Genomic DNA, 17,370 nt, shown 5'->3' on the forward strand with positions numbered 1-17,370 from the left:
GGCTTAGTTCACAGTGAGTCACTCAGACATGAGGTTAATAACCCTGAAAACCAACTTCTTCTTCTATCCTAGCCAGAATCCCCTGGGTAATGTCTGTTCCGTATTTGATTGACAGATATATATTGCTTAGATTGTTGACCAGGTTTAACTTTTACAGTAAATAAATCTAAAATAAACAAGGATTTACAGAGAAACATTACAGCTTAATATTCAGTCACACACGTGACTCTTCTCAAAAACACTTTAGAGGAAGGTTTCCTTTTTTAAGTGATTTTAGCACAGCTTTAAACCTCAAATATAAGTTTGTGTCAGCCTGGTGGTTTGAAGACAAACATGAGAGACAACAAGACAACACTTGTCACATTAACTAGGATTATCATAATCTGCAGACAAAAGCAGCCCTGACAGCCTCAAGTGGCGACCGTCTTCCTCTCAATAACACAAAATGAAATGAGTCGCCGCCAAATCACGACAGCAGCAGAAGCCAGAATCAATAGTTTGCTAACCAACTTTCCACAGATTCTTGAAGCAGAAGAAAAACTTGGCTTCTCTGAAAAACACTCTGAGTCATTTTGCTCTGATCTTGAACCAAATTCGACTCTTTCTGCAATTAATCAGAATAAGAAACTTTTATTGCCAGTGTTGTAAACAAAACGTAGGATTTTTTATGGTGGCAGTACTGAATAGAAGAAATTAATAGTACAACACACATAATAAGAAAAAGAAAAACAGAACCAAGCACCAAGGCAGCGGTTCAGCTCAACAAAGAAATGAGTGCAGAAACATTCACTTCTTAAGCGGTCTTAGAGTCAAACATACAGCACTTGACTCTGACTCAAGTGAATCCTCAGTGAGTCAGCCTAATCACAGTTAATACGTTAAATATAATTGTACAATTGTACAATTATATCTAAAAATGCTTACAGTGGCTAACATAATGTAGCATTAAGCAACATAAAAGAGGACTTCCTGTTGGGGACGCTGGTATTTCAGAGGCAGTTAAACATGATCAACAGTCAGACCCACTCATATCTACCTCAGGCCTAAAATGTATTCAAATCTACAAAATCAAGGTATAAGGACTCTTTGGGTGTGTTTAATTACAGTTGGTTACCATCGTGTAGAAGATCTCACATTTCTCCGATCCTTATAACTCTTCACTGGCTTCCAGTTTCTTTCAGGATCAACTTTAAAATTCTGGTTCTTACTTTCAGAGCTATTCATGGTCAGGCACCTCCTTGTTCTCAGTATTATTTGACCTTTAAAGTATATACTTTATTGAATATTGTTTTGATTGTTTAAGCGCTTTGTGACCCTGGTCTGGAAAAGCGCTATATAAATACATATTACTTACTTACTTACTTACTTATGTCACTGACGTCATTGACTTAAGTGTGTGGGACTCACTGGTCATTTACTACCAATCACCTCCTCCTGTTCTAATTAGAACTCACATATAGGGCCACTCTATTCAATAAGATAAACTTGCTTCTGGTCCCAGGTCGAGGACTGACTTACAAGGGATTCACCAGGAGTCAAATCACTCAATACACTGCAGAGAGTTGTGTCAAGGCAGTCTCTAGGAATAAGGACTCACTCTGATGTGTGTTTTTTGACGATACAATCAGTTGGACTCTATCAACTCAAGTGAACTTGTGAGATAAAGCCAATCCATGTTCCAACCACCTCTTGTTGAGCTGATGTGTCACTTCCTGCTCAGTTTTTTGAATCCAATGTTTTCATTACTTCCTTTGTCAGGAGTCAAATGACTTCACAAATTACATGGGGGAGCCCTCCAGTGGACACAAACATCATTGACCATTTGATCTGTCCAGCAGATGTGGAACTGAAAAGATATGACTCAGAGTCGGCCAATTTATGACTCACAGGGTAAAAGATTTGAAGACACATTGCAATCCACAGTTATAGATAGTTATGCCACCAAATGTCCTCGTCAGGAGGGAATGAGTTGAATTTTTAATTTTTCTGTGCAAAGACCCAAATTAACCCGTAAATCCTTCAGTTTGGTGGAGAGTGGTCATTTGATGGTGCTTCCCAGACTTATATTAGCATCGCCAAGAGACTCATTTCTGAGGCACCATCCGTCAGGGGTGCTGGTGGACACATTACGTGCAGGGGAAACCCGAGTGCCTGCCCTGAAGGCACCACTGGGAGTATGTGCTGACAGCGACTGTTAATTAAGTTTCTGGGTCATGTGAGGTAGAAGTCATTGCCAAGATGTCACCTCTCTCTAAGGATTCCGGCAATAGCAATCCATGTTGATTCAACCCGAGGCGAACAAAGTGTTTTATGACCATCCCATTGGTGGGAAACTGTATCAAAAGCTCTGGTGATCTGGTCATTTTTTAGGTTTTCTTTAACTTGGTTATGGTCAACCAGTATTCTGGCCAGCTAGTGTTTGTTATTTATGAACACTATTCTACTGGCCCCAGACCTCCTCTCAACCCATAACAAAAGGGAAGGAAGTGACCAGCTTTTCCTTAAACTATTCTTTAAAAATAAGCTTCATTTGCAAATTTTCACTTTGATTGGAGCGTTTTTGAGTGACTGTCTCACTCCAGTAAGAAGGAGCTTTTTAAAAAAAAATCTGAATCAGATTCCAACAATTTTTTTATATGATCAGGACGTGTCAATCAAAGCTCCACGTGTTGTGCCATCTTACCTGGGTTTGAGTAACGAAGGGGTTACATCCAACTTTAGAAACGAATGACGGACAGTGTTGACCATGAACAGCAACATTGAACTTGACCAACACGTCCTCAATTGAAGTCACTGGGTTCAAGGTTCTCTTGTAACCTCCAGAAGCGACTTGAGGACCAGAGAGTGAGGACCAGTTATCTCGACTATGGGCCACAGCAACAGTTAGAGCTTAACATGTATCAGGGAACAAAGGAACTGTCACCCAGCTGAAGTCACTGAAGCAAGTCCTTACTGAGTTATTTCAGGAAAGAGACAAGTAGACCTTGTATGAAGAATGCTGACGTGGACCAGAGATCGATACAAGATGTTTGTTTTAGACAGTTGTTGTCCTTCCTGTGACCCTGGTCTAGAAAAAGCGCTATAATATTACTTACTTACTTACTTACTTCTACTTAAATACCAACAGTTTGTACATCTGTTTCCCAGTCAAGGGAGGTGATTTAATTACCTTCTATTTAACGCCATAAGAGACGTGATTTAGAAAGTATACTAACCTTGGTGTGGCAGGACTGCACTCTAGCGATGCAAATGGAGAACTACTGCATACAAACCATTCCTCCAACATTCTTCTTCCCTCCAGCTCTGGTCTGGCAAATTTGGAATAACAGAAATTACCTAAATGATTAGAACTATTATATTGAATTTGATTTACTACATTTTGCACATTAAGGAAGAATTATAAATATTTATGTTGGAAAAAGATTAAAATATAACATCAAACATCCCCCAAGTCAATCAATAGATATGGGAAAGGTTAATACAAATATTATATAATAAACTTTGGTAATGTACTTCTAGACCTTAATGCTTACACCGTTGACCAGCAGGTTCTTCCACAGAGACTACAAAACCAAATTCCCATAAGTGGAACTGCTTTAAACTGGTTAAAAACATTATTGACATGCAAATCATTTCTTGTTGACGCACACTAAAGTTGATATGGTGTCCAACAATGTTTTCTATTATTGTATTAGCAGTAATTTTCTATTACTGTGCAATATAATCAGAAAACATGCTATGAATGACAAACTCAATTTTGTTTTTACATGAAGGTAAACAGCTAACAAAACTACAACGCTGTATTAAAGATATCAATTCCTGGATGACCCAAATCTTTCTTTACTGAAGAAAAAATTTGAAGAAAAAAAATGAGATTATACTTGTTGCCCAACCAACAACCAAGACTAGTTGTTAACTAATACTTCCATAATTGACTAATTTCTGCTGCTAGCACCACTGTTAAGGTAATCTGTGTTGATCAGGCCTCAGTCCGGAGAGCAGATACCCTCTCTATGTCCAAGAATAAACTTAAAACTATCCTCTTTGAAATAAAGACAACAGTTACGACGGACTAAGGCTCTGCCTGAATCAGCCCTTAGTTAAGCTGCTATAGTAAGTAAGTAAGTAATATTTATTTATATAGCGCTTTTCGAGACCAGGGGTTAGATTGCTGGAGTAGTTTTTATACACAGAGCTCCCCCTTTCTGTGCTTCTATTTCCTGCATCATCTCTAATCACTTTTATACTTCAAACTCACCCTCTTCCTCTCCATCTCCCGTAGAGCCCCAGTCCTTCACCTTCTTTCGCAGTATCATGTTTCTGGATCAAGGACCTACTTAACCTTGCCATGACATTGACAACAGATCCATGTCACCAATGGTACTCTATCCTCAACCAACCAAGGATCTAGTGGCACCAATACAATTGTGAGGAGGAACCTCTAAGCTATAACTGAAATTATAGTCAGTGGAGCCAAAGAAGGGGCGAGCATGAAAGCCCCAATCTGACTAACCAAGGTTAACAAACAATTGTGATGGAAATACATCTATAACAGCAGTTTGCAGGAGAGTGAAAACCTGCAAGAACAACCAAAGCCTCAAGATCCACCAGGCCAGGAGGAAATGTTTGGAGAACAAATATTCTGGTTCTGATTTTGGGTAAATAGATAGATAGATAACCTTTATTTATCCCTCACAAAAATCAATCACACTAACTGTATTATATTAACATTTATATTTGTTTTCACAGCAAACATTATGTTTGTATCAGGAGACAAAGAAGAGCTGAAGCAGGTGCAGAAAGAACTGAGGAAGTCAGAGAGTAAAAGAAAATATAGAGGTGAGTCAGCTGCATCAGACCACATGGAACCCAAGACCCAGCCTGGAAGAGGAGCATGCACAGGTACCTACACCATGAACATCTAGTGTATGGACATTTACAGGGTGACATCACATGGACTGGACTGGGCTGACAAAATGGATGTTCTTTTTTAAGAAGGGTACAGGGCAGACTGTTCCTGCTCAGAAGGTTGAGGTCCTGAGGACGCTGTTCAATGGCTCTCTAGTGTCACCTGGAATATTCTAGAGAGAAGTCCACTGGTCAGGGAGCATTACAGTCATAATCACCACATTGTAAAACCAATAATCAGATTGAGGTTACCTATCCGAAGTCACTTTGTGTTACTATTTTTACCTAATAAAAATATATAATTTTTGTTGTGTGCGTCTCCAGGAATGTAACAGGCACATACACAACAACGCCTCAACGAGGAGGTGTGCCATTGTCAATGTCTAGGTGGGGGCCCTGGCCCAGATGAACTCTCTGGTAATAACCAGAAGAAGGTCCACTAAAGCAGCCACAATGTAGGCAGACTGAGCCCTCAGACCATCTGGGCGGGAGACCATTTGCCACATTATATTATTATTATTATATAATATATATATATTTTTAATTGTATCTAATTTATAAAAAGAATGGGTTAGTCACTTTTATTTTGTATTTAAAATATTCCATTTATTACTTATATCTAATCTGATTTTATCGGTTCAAACCCAGCCTGTAAACTATAGACATATAATTGTATTATTCACCAACAAAATACAAATGTCTTGCACCAGATTGAGATAAACCAACACAATAAATACGAGGTAGAACTGTCTCTTCCGTTCAAACGTGGATGAAGCCGCTAAATAGTGTCTTACTCGTCCTCGTCTTCAAACAAACATAACCGCCGTGCTTCCATTGCTTTTAAGTAATAACTGAATAATAAAGACGCCCTTGTGGAAATAATGACGTGCGCGCTCAAGCACTTTTTTCGAATGACATCACCGCGGTGGTCACATGACTTTTCTGTCATAGCAGTAAATATCGGCCGAGCTAGCAGCTAATGCTAGCAAGCTTCTTCCACTGACCGCTCTACAGACATGTTTTATCAACTACTTTTTAATTACCATTACTTAACATCCTGCGCTTTCCAAGTACCATCTGTTAGGACTTAAAACGATATCTTATATTTGGATAAAAACGTGTTTTTAAAGTAAACCGCGGACACCTCCTGCAAGTTAGCTTAACTAGCAAGCTACTTTGGCATCAGGAAGAGGCTCTTTTCCCGGAGACTATGCAAGGGGACACCGCTGATCCTCGGACTACAGACAACGAGGGCAAGCTAGATGTATTTCCTCAGAACAGGACCCCGAGTTCGGGCAGAGCAAGTGCGAAAAGCTGGCAGTATAGGTTGGTAGGATTTTTCTCATCCAGTCAGATTTGTACAACTCTTTGTTAGTTCACCAAATATTAAATGCTGGTTAAGTTTTGATGTACGTTGTTATGTATTCGTATCTTTTAAAACACACTGTGTATTAGCGTGGCTAGCTTCTATGTTTGTGTCAGGAGTTTTTTTTCTATTGCATGCTTTTTATTTCTTGTTCTTTTTCAGTGATCACATGGAGAACATCGATGGCTACTTGATGAAGTACACCAATCTAGTGACAGGCTGGCAGTACAGGTACATTTTTAACCCGGAAAAACATGACAACACATCTTCTGGCAGTCGTGTAATCTTTCTTTCTTTCTTCAGGTTCTTTGTGTTGAATAATGAGGCGGGCTTGCTGGAATACTTTGTCAATGAGCAGTCACGACCTCAAAAGCCCCGTGGAATGCTGCCTCTGGCTGGTGCAGTCATATCCCCGAGTGATGAAGATTCACACACCTTCACCGTTAATGCCATCAGCGGAGAGCAGTACAAACTCAGGGGTAGATTATTTCCCTTACAAACGCACTGTTTTCCGAAATGAGAATAACCACACACCTATGCTGTACACATCGATTCTGTAGGTTCTGGCTTGTTTTAATATGTGGCTAAAAGATTGAAATATTGGCAACTTGTTTTAATACATTATTGTATCTTCTGTGAGCTTAGCTTTGAAGGCTTAAGTCTTGAAATTATCAACTTTGTTTAATGTCAGTGCTACTGTTAAAAGTATTATCTTTCCTATGTTGTGTTTTTAACAGCCACTGATGCCAAAGAGAGGCAGCACTGGGTGAGCAGACTGCAGATTTGCACACAGCATCACACAGAAGCCATGGGGAAGGTGAGTTTGCACAAAAACAATAACTGCAATTCTGTCAAACAAAGCAGTGAAATCTGAGACTTATCTTGTGTGTTGCTGTATCAGCATAACATATATTGATCTGTTGGTGTACTCAACAGTGAATACACTTTAATGGTAATATTGAGACCTGACGCACAACTACGTGGTAGAAGATCATCCTTTTTAAACCCATTCCCTTGTTTTGTAACACATTTCTTTGTTGAAGTTGATCTGGGAAAATGGCCCAATAACAATTGCAGAAATTCCAAATATACATAGAGACACTAGAATAACAAAACAACAATGTTTAAGTAATCATTCAAACACACTGTGTTATGATTTCAGAGCAATCCACCACCCAAGTCCAGGAGCTACTCCATGGCCTCTCAGGGCAGTGGTAGCTCTCCAATGTCTGTGCGACGTCCGAGTCAAAACCCCAGCTCCTTATTCAACTGGTCCCAGATCAACAAGAGCTCAGCACTATACTCCAGCAAGCGGTCCCTGCTGCCAGATCATTTGGTCGATGCCAGAGAGGTAAACAATTAATCAAAGTACGGTGCCGTCACTTTTACTTTTTTGTTACTTAATAGAACACACTGTCAGGAGAATTTTCTGTACATTCATTTATTATTTTCACCACAAGATTATGCACTCGTTAATAATATAATTGAATATTCTGGTATAATTGTATGCTTTTTCTATAGAGTCTATTTAATTAAAGGGCAACTAATGTGTTGATTTGAGTGTTAAAATGTACAAAGCGCTTTACAATTATAAATGACTTACTTATTTACTCTATTGTACTCATCAGTATGTGTCTGTTTGTACAAAACTCTCTATTAATATAGATATTTAACATTAGAAACAATTAAAAAGAGCCCTGCCCACTGACAACACTTGGCTTTTCTGATGGCCCTAACAGCATCTTGGAGAGAAATACTTTAAGATTCATGTTAGTTGCTCTTTAAGGGATGGGTGCAATTATGCAATTTGCCCAACAGATTGCGCTGTTGTCTTCCTGTAGCACGACAACGATTTAAGCATATGTACTTTCAGGAGAGTAGAACTAACAATCTAAGTAGAAAAATGTTTAGGAGTCATAAGAAAAAAAAAACAGATTAGGGAAGACATAAAAAGCAATTACTACTTTATACACTAAACCATTCCAAGATGGATGGATGGATGGATGGATGAAACTTTATTGATTTCTCTGGAGGTCTCCTCCTGGAAATTAGGCAGCCTCTCCAGTAGCTCCGCAGCAATGATCAATAAGTTTCCTGTTTTTATTCATTATTTTTATTGTATGTTTTCAATGGATATTGAACACGGAGAGAATTGTCTTGTTTACTCAAGAGAGGATCTACTGCCACTTAAGTCAATTGCACGGGCTGGAGATCGTCATGATATCCCGATGGAACTTCAGCGCCGCTATCGTGGATGTAGAGCCGACAAGAAAATAAAGGCTAAGCTAACACACTATCAGAGATGTCACAGACCATCGATCCCCACAATTACAAGGCGGATCGACCAACTGTCTGCTCTCAACAACTAGCGGATCTACCGAGAGAGCCGTTTGGACACATAAAAGTCTTGTGTTGTCAGGATTTAGAACTGTTGGCTGTCACCCTGCAGCCATACTATCTCTCATGCGAGTTCAGTCACATGATAGCGCTGTGTGTTTACATTCCTCCGAGTGCGGCGGCTCCATCTTGGACGTTGTCGCCCTTAAGACTGTCCACTGTTACCCTTATAATAATCTGTGGGTAAAGAATGAGATCAAGGATGGCCTAAACAGGAAGAAGGTGGCTTTCAGGAGCAGGGACAGGGATGCCATGAGGTCAGCACAGCAGGAGGTGAAGCGATGCTTGAGGGAGGCAAAGGACACCTACAGGAGGAGGTTGGAGGGGAAGCTGAGTGGGGAACAAATAATAATAACAAATAAGAGAGGTCTGGGATGGTGTTAAACCATTACTGGACACAAGATCAAGTCCTCTCTGACTGCAGTGGACACAGTCTCAACAACTTTTTCAACAGATTTGAGCAGGTCACCTCACCTTCACTGCAACTCACTTCAGAAACTGCCCCACCTTCCTGTGCCCCCCTCAGCTCCATACAACTGCTTCACCAGCATCACTTCACTCCAGGTATGCAATGGACTTCGGAGGAAGGTTGCTGGTCTTGACAAGGTGTCTATTCAGCTGATAAACACCTGACCTGCCTAACTAGCTGAGCCGCTTCAGCATGTCTTCAACCTCAGTCTACGGCTGGGGAAAGTACCAGCCCTGTTGAAGACTTCCTGTATCGTTCCAGTCCCGAAAAAGATCTGGCCGAGCGAGCTGAACGATTACAGACCGGTGGCACTGACTTCGCTACTGATGAAGACACTGGAGCAGCTGGTCCTCAAACATCTCAAGCCACAAGTCCAGCACACACAAGACCCCCTGCAGTTTGCCTAATGGCCCGCAGTTGGTGTAGAGGATGCCATCCTTCACCTCCTGCATCGGACCTACTCCCACCTGGATAAAGGAAGAGCCTCAGTGAGGATCCTGTTCCTGGACTTTTCTAGTGCCTTCAACACCATCCAGCCCACTCTGCTGCAGGACAAACTGACAGATGCATTTGGACCCTGGTCTGGTCTCCTGGATCTCGGACTATCTCACTGATCCAGCACAGTATGTCAGGCTGAAGGACATCACGTCTGACACTGTGGTGTGCAGTACAGGTGCACCTCCGGGGACATAATTTCATCATATATACTTTCATATATACTACATACTTCTGCTACAACTCAGAGCTGACGACACTGCCATTGTTGGATGCATCAGAGACAATAGCGAGGACGAGTACAGGAGCCTGATACATGTCTTTGTGGACTGGAGTTAGAGGAACCACTTGCAGCTGAACACCTCAAAGACCAAGTAGCTGGTCTTTGACTCTGGGAGGTCCAGGACAAAGCCATGTCCAGTGTCCATCAGAGGCGACGAGGTGGAATAAGTTCAGAACGATAAGTACCTCTGTGTGGCTGGGCAGTACATTGGACTAGTCCTGCAACACAGACCATGTGAAAGAAAGTTAAGATTAGACTTTCTGAGGAGGCGCTGATCATTTAACATCTGCAGGAAACTCCTCTGCATGTTCTACCAGTCAGTGGTGGCCAGTGTCCTGTTTTATGCTGTGGTGCGTTGGGGTGGGAATGTGTCCAAGAGGAGTGTCAACAGGTTGGACAGGTTGATCAGAAGGACTGGCTCTGTGGTTGGCATATGTTGTGTTGGTTATGAAGCTGGACTCACTGGTGACAGTTGCTGAGAGGAGATCACTGGACTGGACTGTCCATCATGGATGATGACAGTCATCCTATCAGCACTGTCATTAGTGAGCAGAGAAGCAGATGAAGCACGAATGCTTCTTCCCAGATGCAACACTAATAGTCTCAGGGACTCATTAATACCTTGGGCTATTAGATTGTTTAATTCTGAGTTTGGGGGCAGGAGTGGAGCGAATTGATGATATTCCATGTTTATTTTGTCATCCTTTGTCTTTGTTATTTTTCTTTGATCTATGTTCTTTAACTTTAGACTTGGATTGTGTCATCTTGAACTTTCTTTTTATTGAACTTTGTTCTTGTTATGGTTTTTTTATATTTATGAATCTATCGTCTATGTTGCTGTGTGCTGGCTTGAAAAACAATATCCCGAAGGAGACCTCCAGAGGGATCAATAAAGTTGTATCTATCTATCTATGATTGGTAAAGTAAAAAATAATATAATTGTCAAAAACAATTGTATTGGTTCCTATTTTTTGGTAACAAAATCATTATTTTTATTAATTGTGTTTCATTTCATATGTGGTCACAAAAAGTTATTGTAAGCATATCTACCAAAAGTTATTATATATATATATATATATATTTAACATTTTATAAGAAAGTGTGACATGGTTTATTACAAAGAATAGCAAATTAAAATAGTCTCTCTTTCTTCATAATCAAAAATTGTTGTATCACTGCATTTTGCTATTATAATACAAAATGTCACAAAATGGGAACCTACTGCTGTGTCATAAAGTGATTTCCAACATTCAATGTGTTTTTATTATTATTATTACCTTATACAATACTGTGTTCTGTTCACAGATAAAATATGATGGTTTCTGTGTTTTTATTTTGTATCAATTAATCCCAAAGATCCAATTTGACAAAAACCCCAGACAAAGTACATTCAGAAGCAAATGAAACGGGTCTTTAAAGTGTTTTCATCACTTTTATAATAAAGACACTCCCCCCTCTGTCCTGCAATGTATTCCCTCCTATCATCATATTTAGAAACTTCCAGTATTTATTTACACACACAAACAATGAACACCCAAGGCAACTGTCATTATTAAAACATTAAAAGAAATAATCTCCCTTGTGCTTTTAAAATCTTTACATGTAAGTAAGTCATTTTTATTTATATAGCGCTTTTCCAGACCAGGGTCACAAAGCGCTTAAACAATCATGTGGCATCTTATGGTATGTTAATTTGTCCCACGTTATTTTTCAATTTGCTTCCAGATGATGACTCGGGCACAGGGCCAGCATAGAGAGTTGCTGCAGAGCATTGAGGGCCTGCCTGCAGCCCCTGGCCTTTCACCCCTGGATCAGGACCTGCTGATGCTGAAAGCCACATCCATGGCTACCATGAACTGCCTGAATGAATGCCTGCACATCCTGCACATACAGCAGATAGCCAGACAGAGGAGTGCCCTGGGAGGTGAGAAATTGTCTTCTTTTGTACAAAAAATTCAGAAGGTGAATTTTCAACAGATGACTCGTAGTTAAATTAGCCCCTGTCAGCAACGTTACTTGATTCTGCCTGCACAAATCTAGTCCTTGTTAGACTTAGAGCGGTTTGTTTTGGCTGGTCAGTGGAATCATTCTGCATTATTGATGAGGAACTATACCTATTCTTATCACCTGTCTCCAAAGTAATTAGATCTCTGCATGTCAAAAAAAAACATGAATTACAACATGAAAAGGTTATGATGGTTTAAGTCTGTCTTGAAAACAAAGTGTTTGTCTCCAATCAGCGTGATAAAAAGTGTCCCACTTTTTGCACAGTAGATCTCATTACTTGATGTATAATTGATGAGCGCTGTTTCAGCCAATCAGATTAAGCTACCTGGCAGCACACACACAGAATTTGAATGAGGTATGCCCGCCCTGCAACATGAATAAAAATGGTGTTGCAGTTTAAGCCAATCAGACGATGAGACTGTTTCCTGTTGAATCCGGATACTCTTCCAAAGGACTCGGGTTACACTCTTCTTTGGCTCAAGCTGAGCCTTCTGAGAAAGAGTCGTTCGTCCACTCAGTAGTCGGCTCTACGGTGGTGTGGTGGTGACTGATTGTGTAGTGCTTGTGTGTAGACTGAGAGTTTGGGGGGCCTTGGTGGGTGGGGGGGGACACTTACAATGACTACCTCTGAAACTTCTTCTATGATCCCCCCATCTTCATCAGGGCCCACCATCGAATGGCTGGAGCCAAAACTGCCAGATGTCCTGAAAAATGGCAGCAGCTCGCTCGGCAGCTTCACCACCCAGGAAGGAACGTACGACGGGAATCGCCTCGAGCTCAGCAGCCCAGAGTCCAACACTTTTTCAGGGGTAAGAACGGAATTTTTTTTGTTTTTGTACAACATCAGTATTTCAAACTTCATTTCTTTCATTTATGTTTCATCCCCAAAAATAACTAAACTAAATCATCTGAACACGGCAGGAAGACATCGAGGCAGAAGATGAGTTGGAGGACTCCTTCTCAGACAAAGAGGAGGATCTCGGTGCAGTGGAGGAGGAGCGCAGCGTCATACTACACCTGCTGTCACAACTGAAGCTGGGCATGGACCTCACACGGGTAGGTCGAGTTCCAAATGTAGTGAAGAGCAGCACAGCTTGGAAGTCTTTCTTGTGGCAAACCCAGATTATAGTGACAATGGTCAAACCTAACAACGACACACACACTGAACGTAGATGGTAAAATATATCTCATTCAAGTGTTGCAGTTTAAGACTATTGACACATTCAAACTGCACATTAGAACAAGAGAACAACAGTTAATAAACAAATTACTACATAGACACTTTTATATTAGCTCTGAACTACAAGCTCAATAGTAATACTGATAAATACATAAGAGAAAATCAGAGAATCCAGGATTAAAGGACATTTCCGATGACAGAAGCCAAGAACAGGACAACAACTTGATCCTTTCAGTGAGCTAACACACTCCATTAGTAGTCAGCTATGATTATACATCACCACCTTCTACTTGTATTTTAAGACTGAAGCACGAAAATGTGCCTTAAATCCCGGTGTTGGGTGAAGTTTGTGTTGTAAAAAATTGCGAACACCACAAAAGGTTATCTCAAAAGCTATCTTATTATTCCTTTATAGACTCAAGAATATTGTGTTTCCATTCCAGCTTAATTTTGTTTACTTTCTATTTAATGATCATTTATTTTTTTGTGTGTTTTTTAAACTTTGTGGGTTTCCTCACGTGATGGAAGCTTGTTGAGGAGACATTTTGTCATCATTTTTGTTGACAACCTGGGTTGGAGACTATGGCACTAAGTTACTAAAATGTGGCATGATCCCATCTATGTATGAAACATATTTCAAAACAACATGGAAGCTGTTTAAGAAAACAAAACTTTGCTCTTGTACGTGTCATGCATAGTCACTCTATCTTTCAAGGTCACTTTGTTCTAGTAGTTGGATATCCCACTCTCGGGTTGCTGATTAAACAGCCGATCACGTCATTCAGTCTCTCACATCAGATGAACTATCAGAGCAACGTAATTATAACATACATATGTTAATTACTGCATTCAAACTTTCCATTCGTATATGCCTTGATTTTAACCATCGATCTCCTGACACCCCCTTGTTTTTTCCCTCCAGGTTGTCCTTCCCACCTTCATTCTAGAGAAGCGCTCCTTGCTGGAAATGTACGCAGACTTTATGTCCCACCCGGATCTCTTCGTAAGAATCACTGACGGCACCAGCCCAGAAGACCGCATGGTGCGATTTGTGGAGTACTACCTCACCTCTTTTCATGAGGGCCGCAAAGGCGCCATTGCCAAAAAACCATACAACCCTATCATTGGTGAGACCTTCCACTGCTCCTGGAAGGTTCCCAAGAGACCTGAAGCCTCTCAAGAACTGTTGCAGGAAAACGTAGAGTCTGTCGCCTCCCAGGACAGCTACCAAGTACGCTTTGTGGCAGAGCAGGTTTCCCATCATCCACCTGTGTCAGGCTTTTACGCAGAGTGTCAGGAGAGGAAGATATGTGTGAACACACACGTTTGGACCAAGAGCAAGTTCATGGGCATGTCCATCGGAGTGTCAATGATCGGGGAAGGTGAGTAGTTACAACATAGTGACTTGCTCTTGGTAAGATGTTTAAACAATACTATCTCCATCAGGTTGCCTGTCTTTGCTGGAGCATGATGAAGAGTACACGTTCACGCTGCCCTGTGCGTACGCTCGCTCCATCCTCACCGTTCCATGGGTGGAGCTTGGCGGCAAAGTCAACATCAATTGCGCCAAAACGGGCTACGGTGCTGTCATAACATTCCAGACCAAACCGTTTTACGGAGGCAAACTACACAAGTTAGTGTTTGTTTACTTCCTATCAATGCGTTTACAACAAAGGTCAATAGGGGGCATTGTTTGAGCAGGTAGACCACAGGTCCAGAAAAGGGCCGAGATGGTTTAGGTTTCAACCAGTCAAGCACATATAGTTGAATCAATCAGGCGTCTGAAGACTGTAATCAGTTGATGGTCAGTCAGGTGCTGCTTGTTTAAGCTAACACCTGATTCGTTAACTCATGTGTGCTTGGATGGAACAAAAACCTGCACCATCTCTGCCCTTCTTTGGACAGGATTCAGACCCCTGAGGTAGACAAACTGCAATTCAAATACTGTATTTGTTTTGTTTAACAGTTTTCATTTTACAAATCATCTAGCCTAACTTTTAACCAGTAATCCCGAAATATGCCACAATGAATGAATTCTAATTGATCAACTACATAAACATTAACAATCTATAATACATGAGTCTCTAACACAAGATTAGATTTCATTTAATTTTCAATATATTTGATTTCACTGTAGTCAATTCTTGAACCTAAAGTCGTTTGTTTTGTTTCTGTTAGCGATGATGATGATGATGATGATGCATCAAAATCCTCATCAGGTATGTCGGGGAAATGTAAAGAACATGATTTTTGTTCATCCGTCTACAGAGTGACAGCAGAGGTGAAGCACAACGCCACCAATGCAGTAGTTTGCCGGGTACAAGGCGAGTGGAACGGCGCCCTGGAGTTCAGCTACACTACCGGAGAGACCAGAGTCGTGGATGTCACCAAACTGCCAGTTACCAGGAAGCAAGTTCGTCCTGTTGAAAAGCAGGGACCCACTGAGTCAAGGTAGGAGAGTAGAGTCATTACCTCTGCATGGAGGTATTATGATCGTCAGGTTCAGGGTTTTTTTGGATTATATTAGATGTATTTAGTTGAAAAAGGATATTCTTTGGACTGAATAAATCTAATATAATCTTTAAAAAAAAGGAGAAGGGAAGGGGTTGGTGCTAAGCTGTCTGTTGGGAATTGTTTATATTAATCAAGAATTCTGATTACGTTTTACAACTTAAGAGTCAAACACCGCAAAACAGTTCTTATTATCTTTGCTGTATTAGAAACAATACTCTTGTTTATTTTACTCCAATGCAGTGAAATTCAGGAGGGGCTACTAAGCTTTACTAAGCATGGTGATTTTAAAATAATTAATTTTCGTCTTGTTTTAACTAACATCAATTATATTAGCTTTATTTTGTTAACTACGTTTTTTGTTTTTACTCGTCACCACCATCTTTCCATTGCATATCATCTTGTTTTTCTCCCATCATAATGGCTCGTTGGAAATATTTGGTGGCGTGAGTTCAACTAGCAGTCACAAAAAAGGTTGCAGTGAGCCCTAACATTCTTTGGTTGCTGTGATTTAGAATGAAATGACCTCCTTGGTGGAGGTATTTGCTGTCTCAGTGCCATTTTCTTTTGTATGTGTCGTTCCTGCAGACGCCTGTGGCAGCACGTCACTGAGGCTCTGAGGCAGAAGGAAATCGAGAAAGCTACGGAGCACAAGAGGATCCTGGAGGAGAGGCAGCGGTCGGAGGAGCGTCACCGAGCAGAGACTGAAACTACCTGGAGGACCAGATACTTTAACAAGGAGGTGAGAATAATGAGGAGGATGACTCAGTCGAATGTTAGCATCTCTCAGACATGTTTCTTTCCTTTAATTCATGTCATTAAAAAACAAACTAATAAGACCGCTGACCCCCTGTTGGAAGAGTAAAGTAAATACAAATAAAAAACAAATGCCTGTGTAGCTCCTGGGAAGTTTCCTTCAGATGGCTCAACTCTAACACCGACAATCTCTCTTTTTGTTTCCAGGGCGACAGCTGGATCTACCACAAACCACTTTCAAAAAACTCTGCCCTCAAATCTTAGTGTGTGTGTGTGTGTGTGTGTGTGTGTGCGTGTGTGCGTGTGTGCATGCGTGCGTGTGTGTGAGTGTGTCAGAGTCAGACGACAGTGGTGAAGCGGGAGCCAGAACTGTGTTGACAGACTCCAGACTGTGGAAGTGTGTTGTTGAAGCCTCTCGGTACAATCTGTCGCACTACTGACGACCTTTTTACATACATTGTCTTGTACAGCTGCTCTGTTTACCTCTACAGCCTTAACCACGATCTGAGTCCATATCTCGCTTCAGAACCACTTCAATAGTCGCTAAAAGTCATTGTTGATGGTTCCTCAAAAAGAAAAGAAAGAGTAGAAAGATGTGTTCGCAATGAATCATGAACCTACTCCCCAGAATGTCCATCTGGGTTTCCACCTGTCAACTATTGTCCAAGATTTAATTTTACTTAATAATAAATAAATGATGAATGTTGAACACTTGATTTCTCATTCTTGTTACACAAGCCACAAACTAATATTGAAATTTGACCCTGAAGTTCATACGGAATGAACAAGATTATTTTTTAACATTTTCAGATAAATTCACAAATAATGATGATTATTTAATCAAATTGTTAAACCGCATCAATCATTTCTTTCACGTTTGTGCCTGTGACTGCATTGAAGTGATTGTTTTTAATTATTTTTATTTGTATTCTTTTGCATGACCACAGTATTGAGATTTGCTGTGAAATTGAAGTAAAAACAATAAATATTTGAATCAC

The 17,370-nt window shown here is 40.6% G+C and overlaps 1 protein-coding gene across 1 annotated transcript; it reads left to right on the plus strand.

Moving 5' to 3' along the window:
• Positions 1 to 5,857: 5,857 nt before the first annotated feature.
• Positions 5,858 to 17,370, plus strand: osbpl11 (oxysterol binding protein-like 11). Its single transcript, XM_087792156.1, has 13 exons — positions 5,858 to 6,234; positions 6,437 to 6,505; positions 6,578 to 6,753; positions 7,012 to 7,091; positions 7,437 to 7,625; positions 11,644 to 11,842; positions 12,589 to 12,734; positions 12,847 to 12,981; positions 14,028 to 14,487; positions 14,552 to 14,738; positions 15,374 to 15,556; positions 16,205 to 16,358; positions 16,580 to 17,370. Exons 1-13 carry the CDS (start codon positions 6,119 to 6,121, stop codon positions 16,634 to 16,636), a joined length of 2,151 nt encoding a protein of 716 aa, XP_087648282.1. The 5' UTR covers positions 5,858 to 6,118; the 3' UTR covers positions 16,637 to 17,370.

The sequence above is a fragment of the Callionymus lyra genome, chromosome 5, assembly GCF_982586985.1.
Source record: "Callionymus lyra chromosome 5, fCalLyr1.hap1.1, whole genome shotgun sequence".
NCBI classification, from domain to species: Eukaryota; Metazoa; Chordata; class Actinopteri; order Syngnathiformes; family Callionymidae; genus Callionymus; species Callionymus lyra.

What these genes read in the sequence shown, in the direction of transcription:
- osbpl11 (XM_087792156.1), top strand. Translation starts at nt 6,119, where the DNA reads ATGCAAGGGGACACCGCTGATCCTCGGACTACAGACAACGAGGGCAAG. An exon ending in ATTTGGTCGATGCCAGAGAG is followed by an intron (nt 7,626 to 11,643) that starts GTAAACAATTAA and finishes ATTTGCTTCCAG; the next exon opens with ATGATGACTCGGGCACAGGG. An exon ending in TGGGCATGGACCTCACACGG is followed by an intron (nt 12,982 to 14,027) that starts GTAGGTCGAGTT and finishes TTTTCCCTCCAG; the next exon opens with GTTGTCCTTCCCACCTTCAT.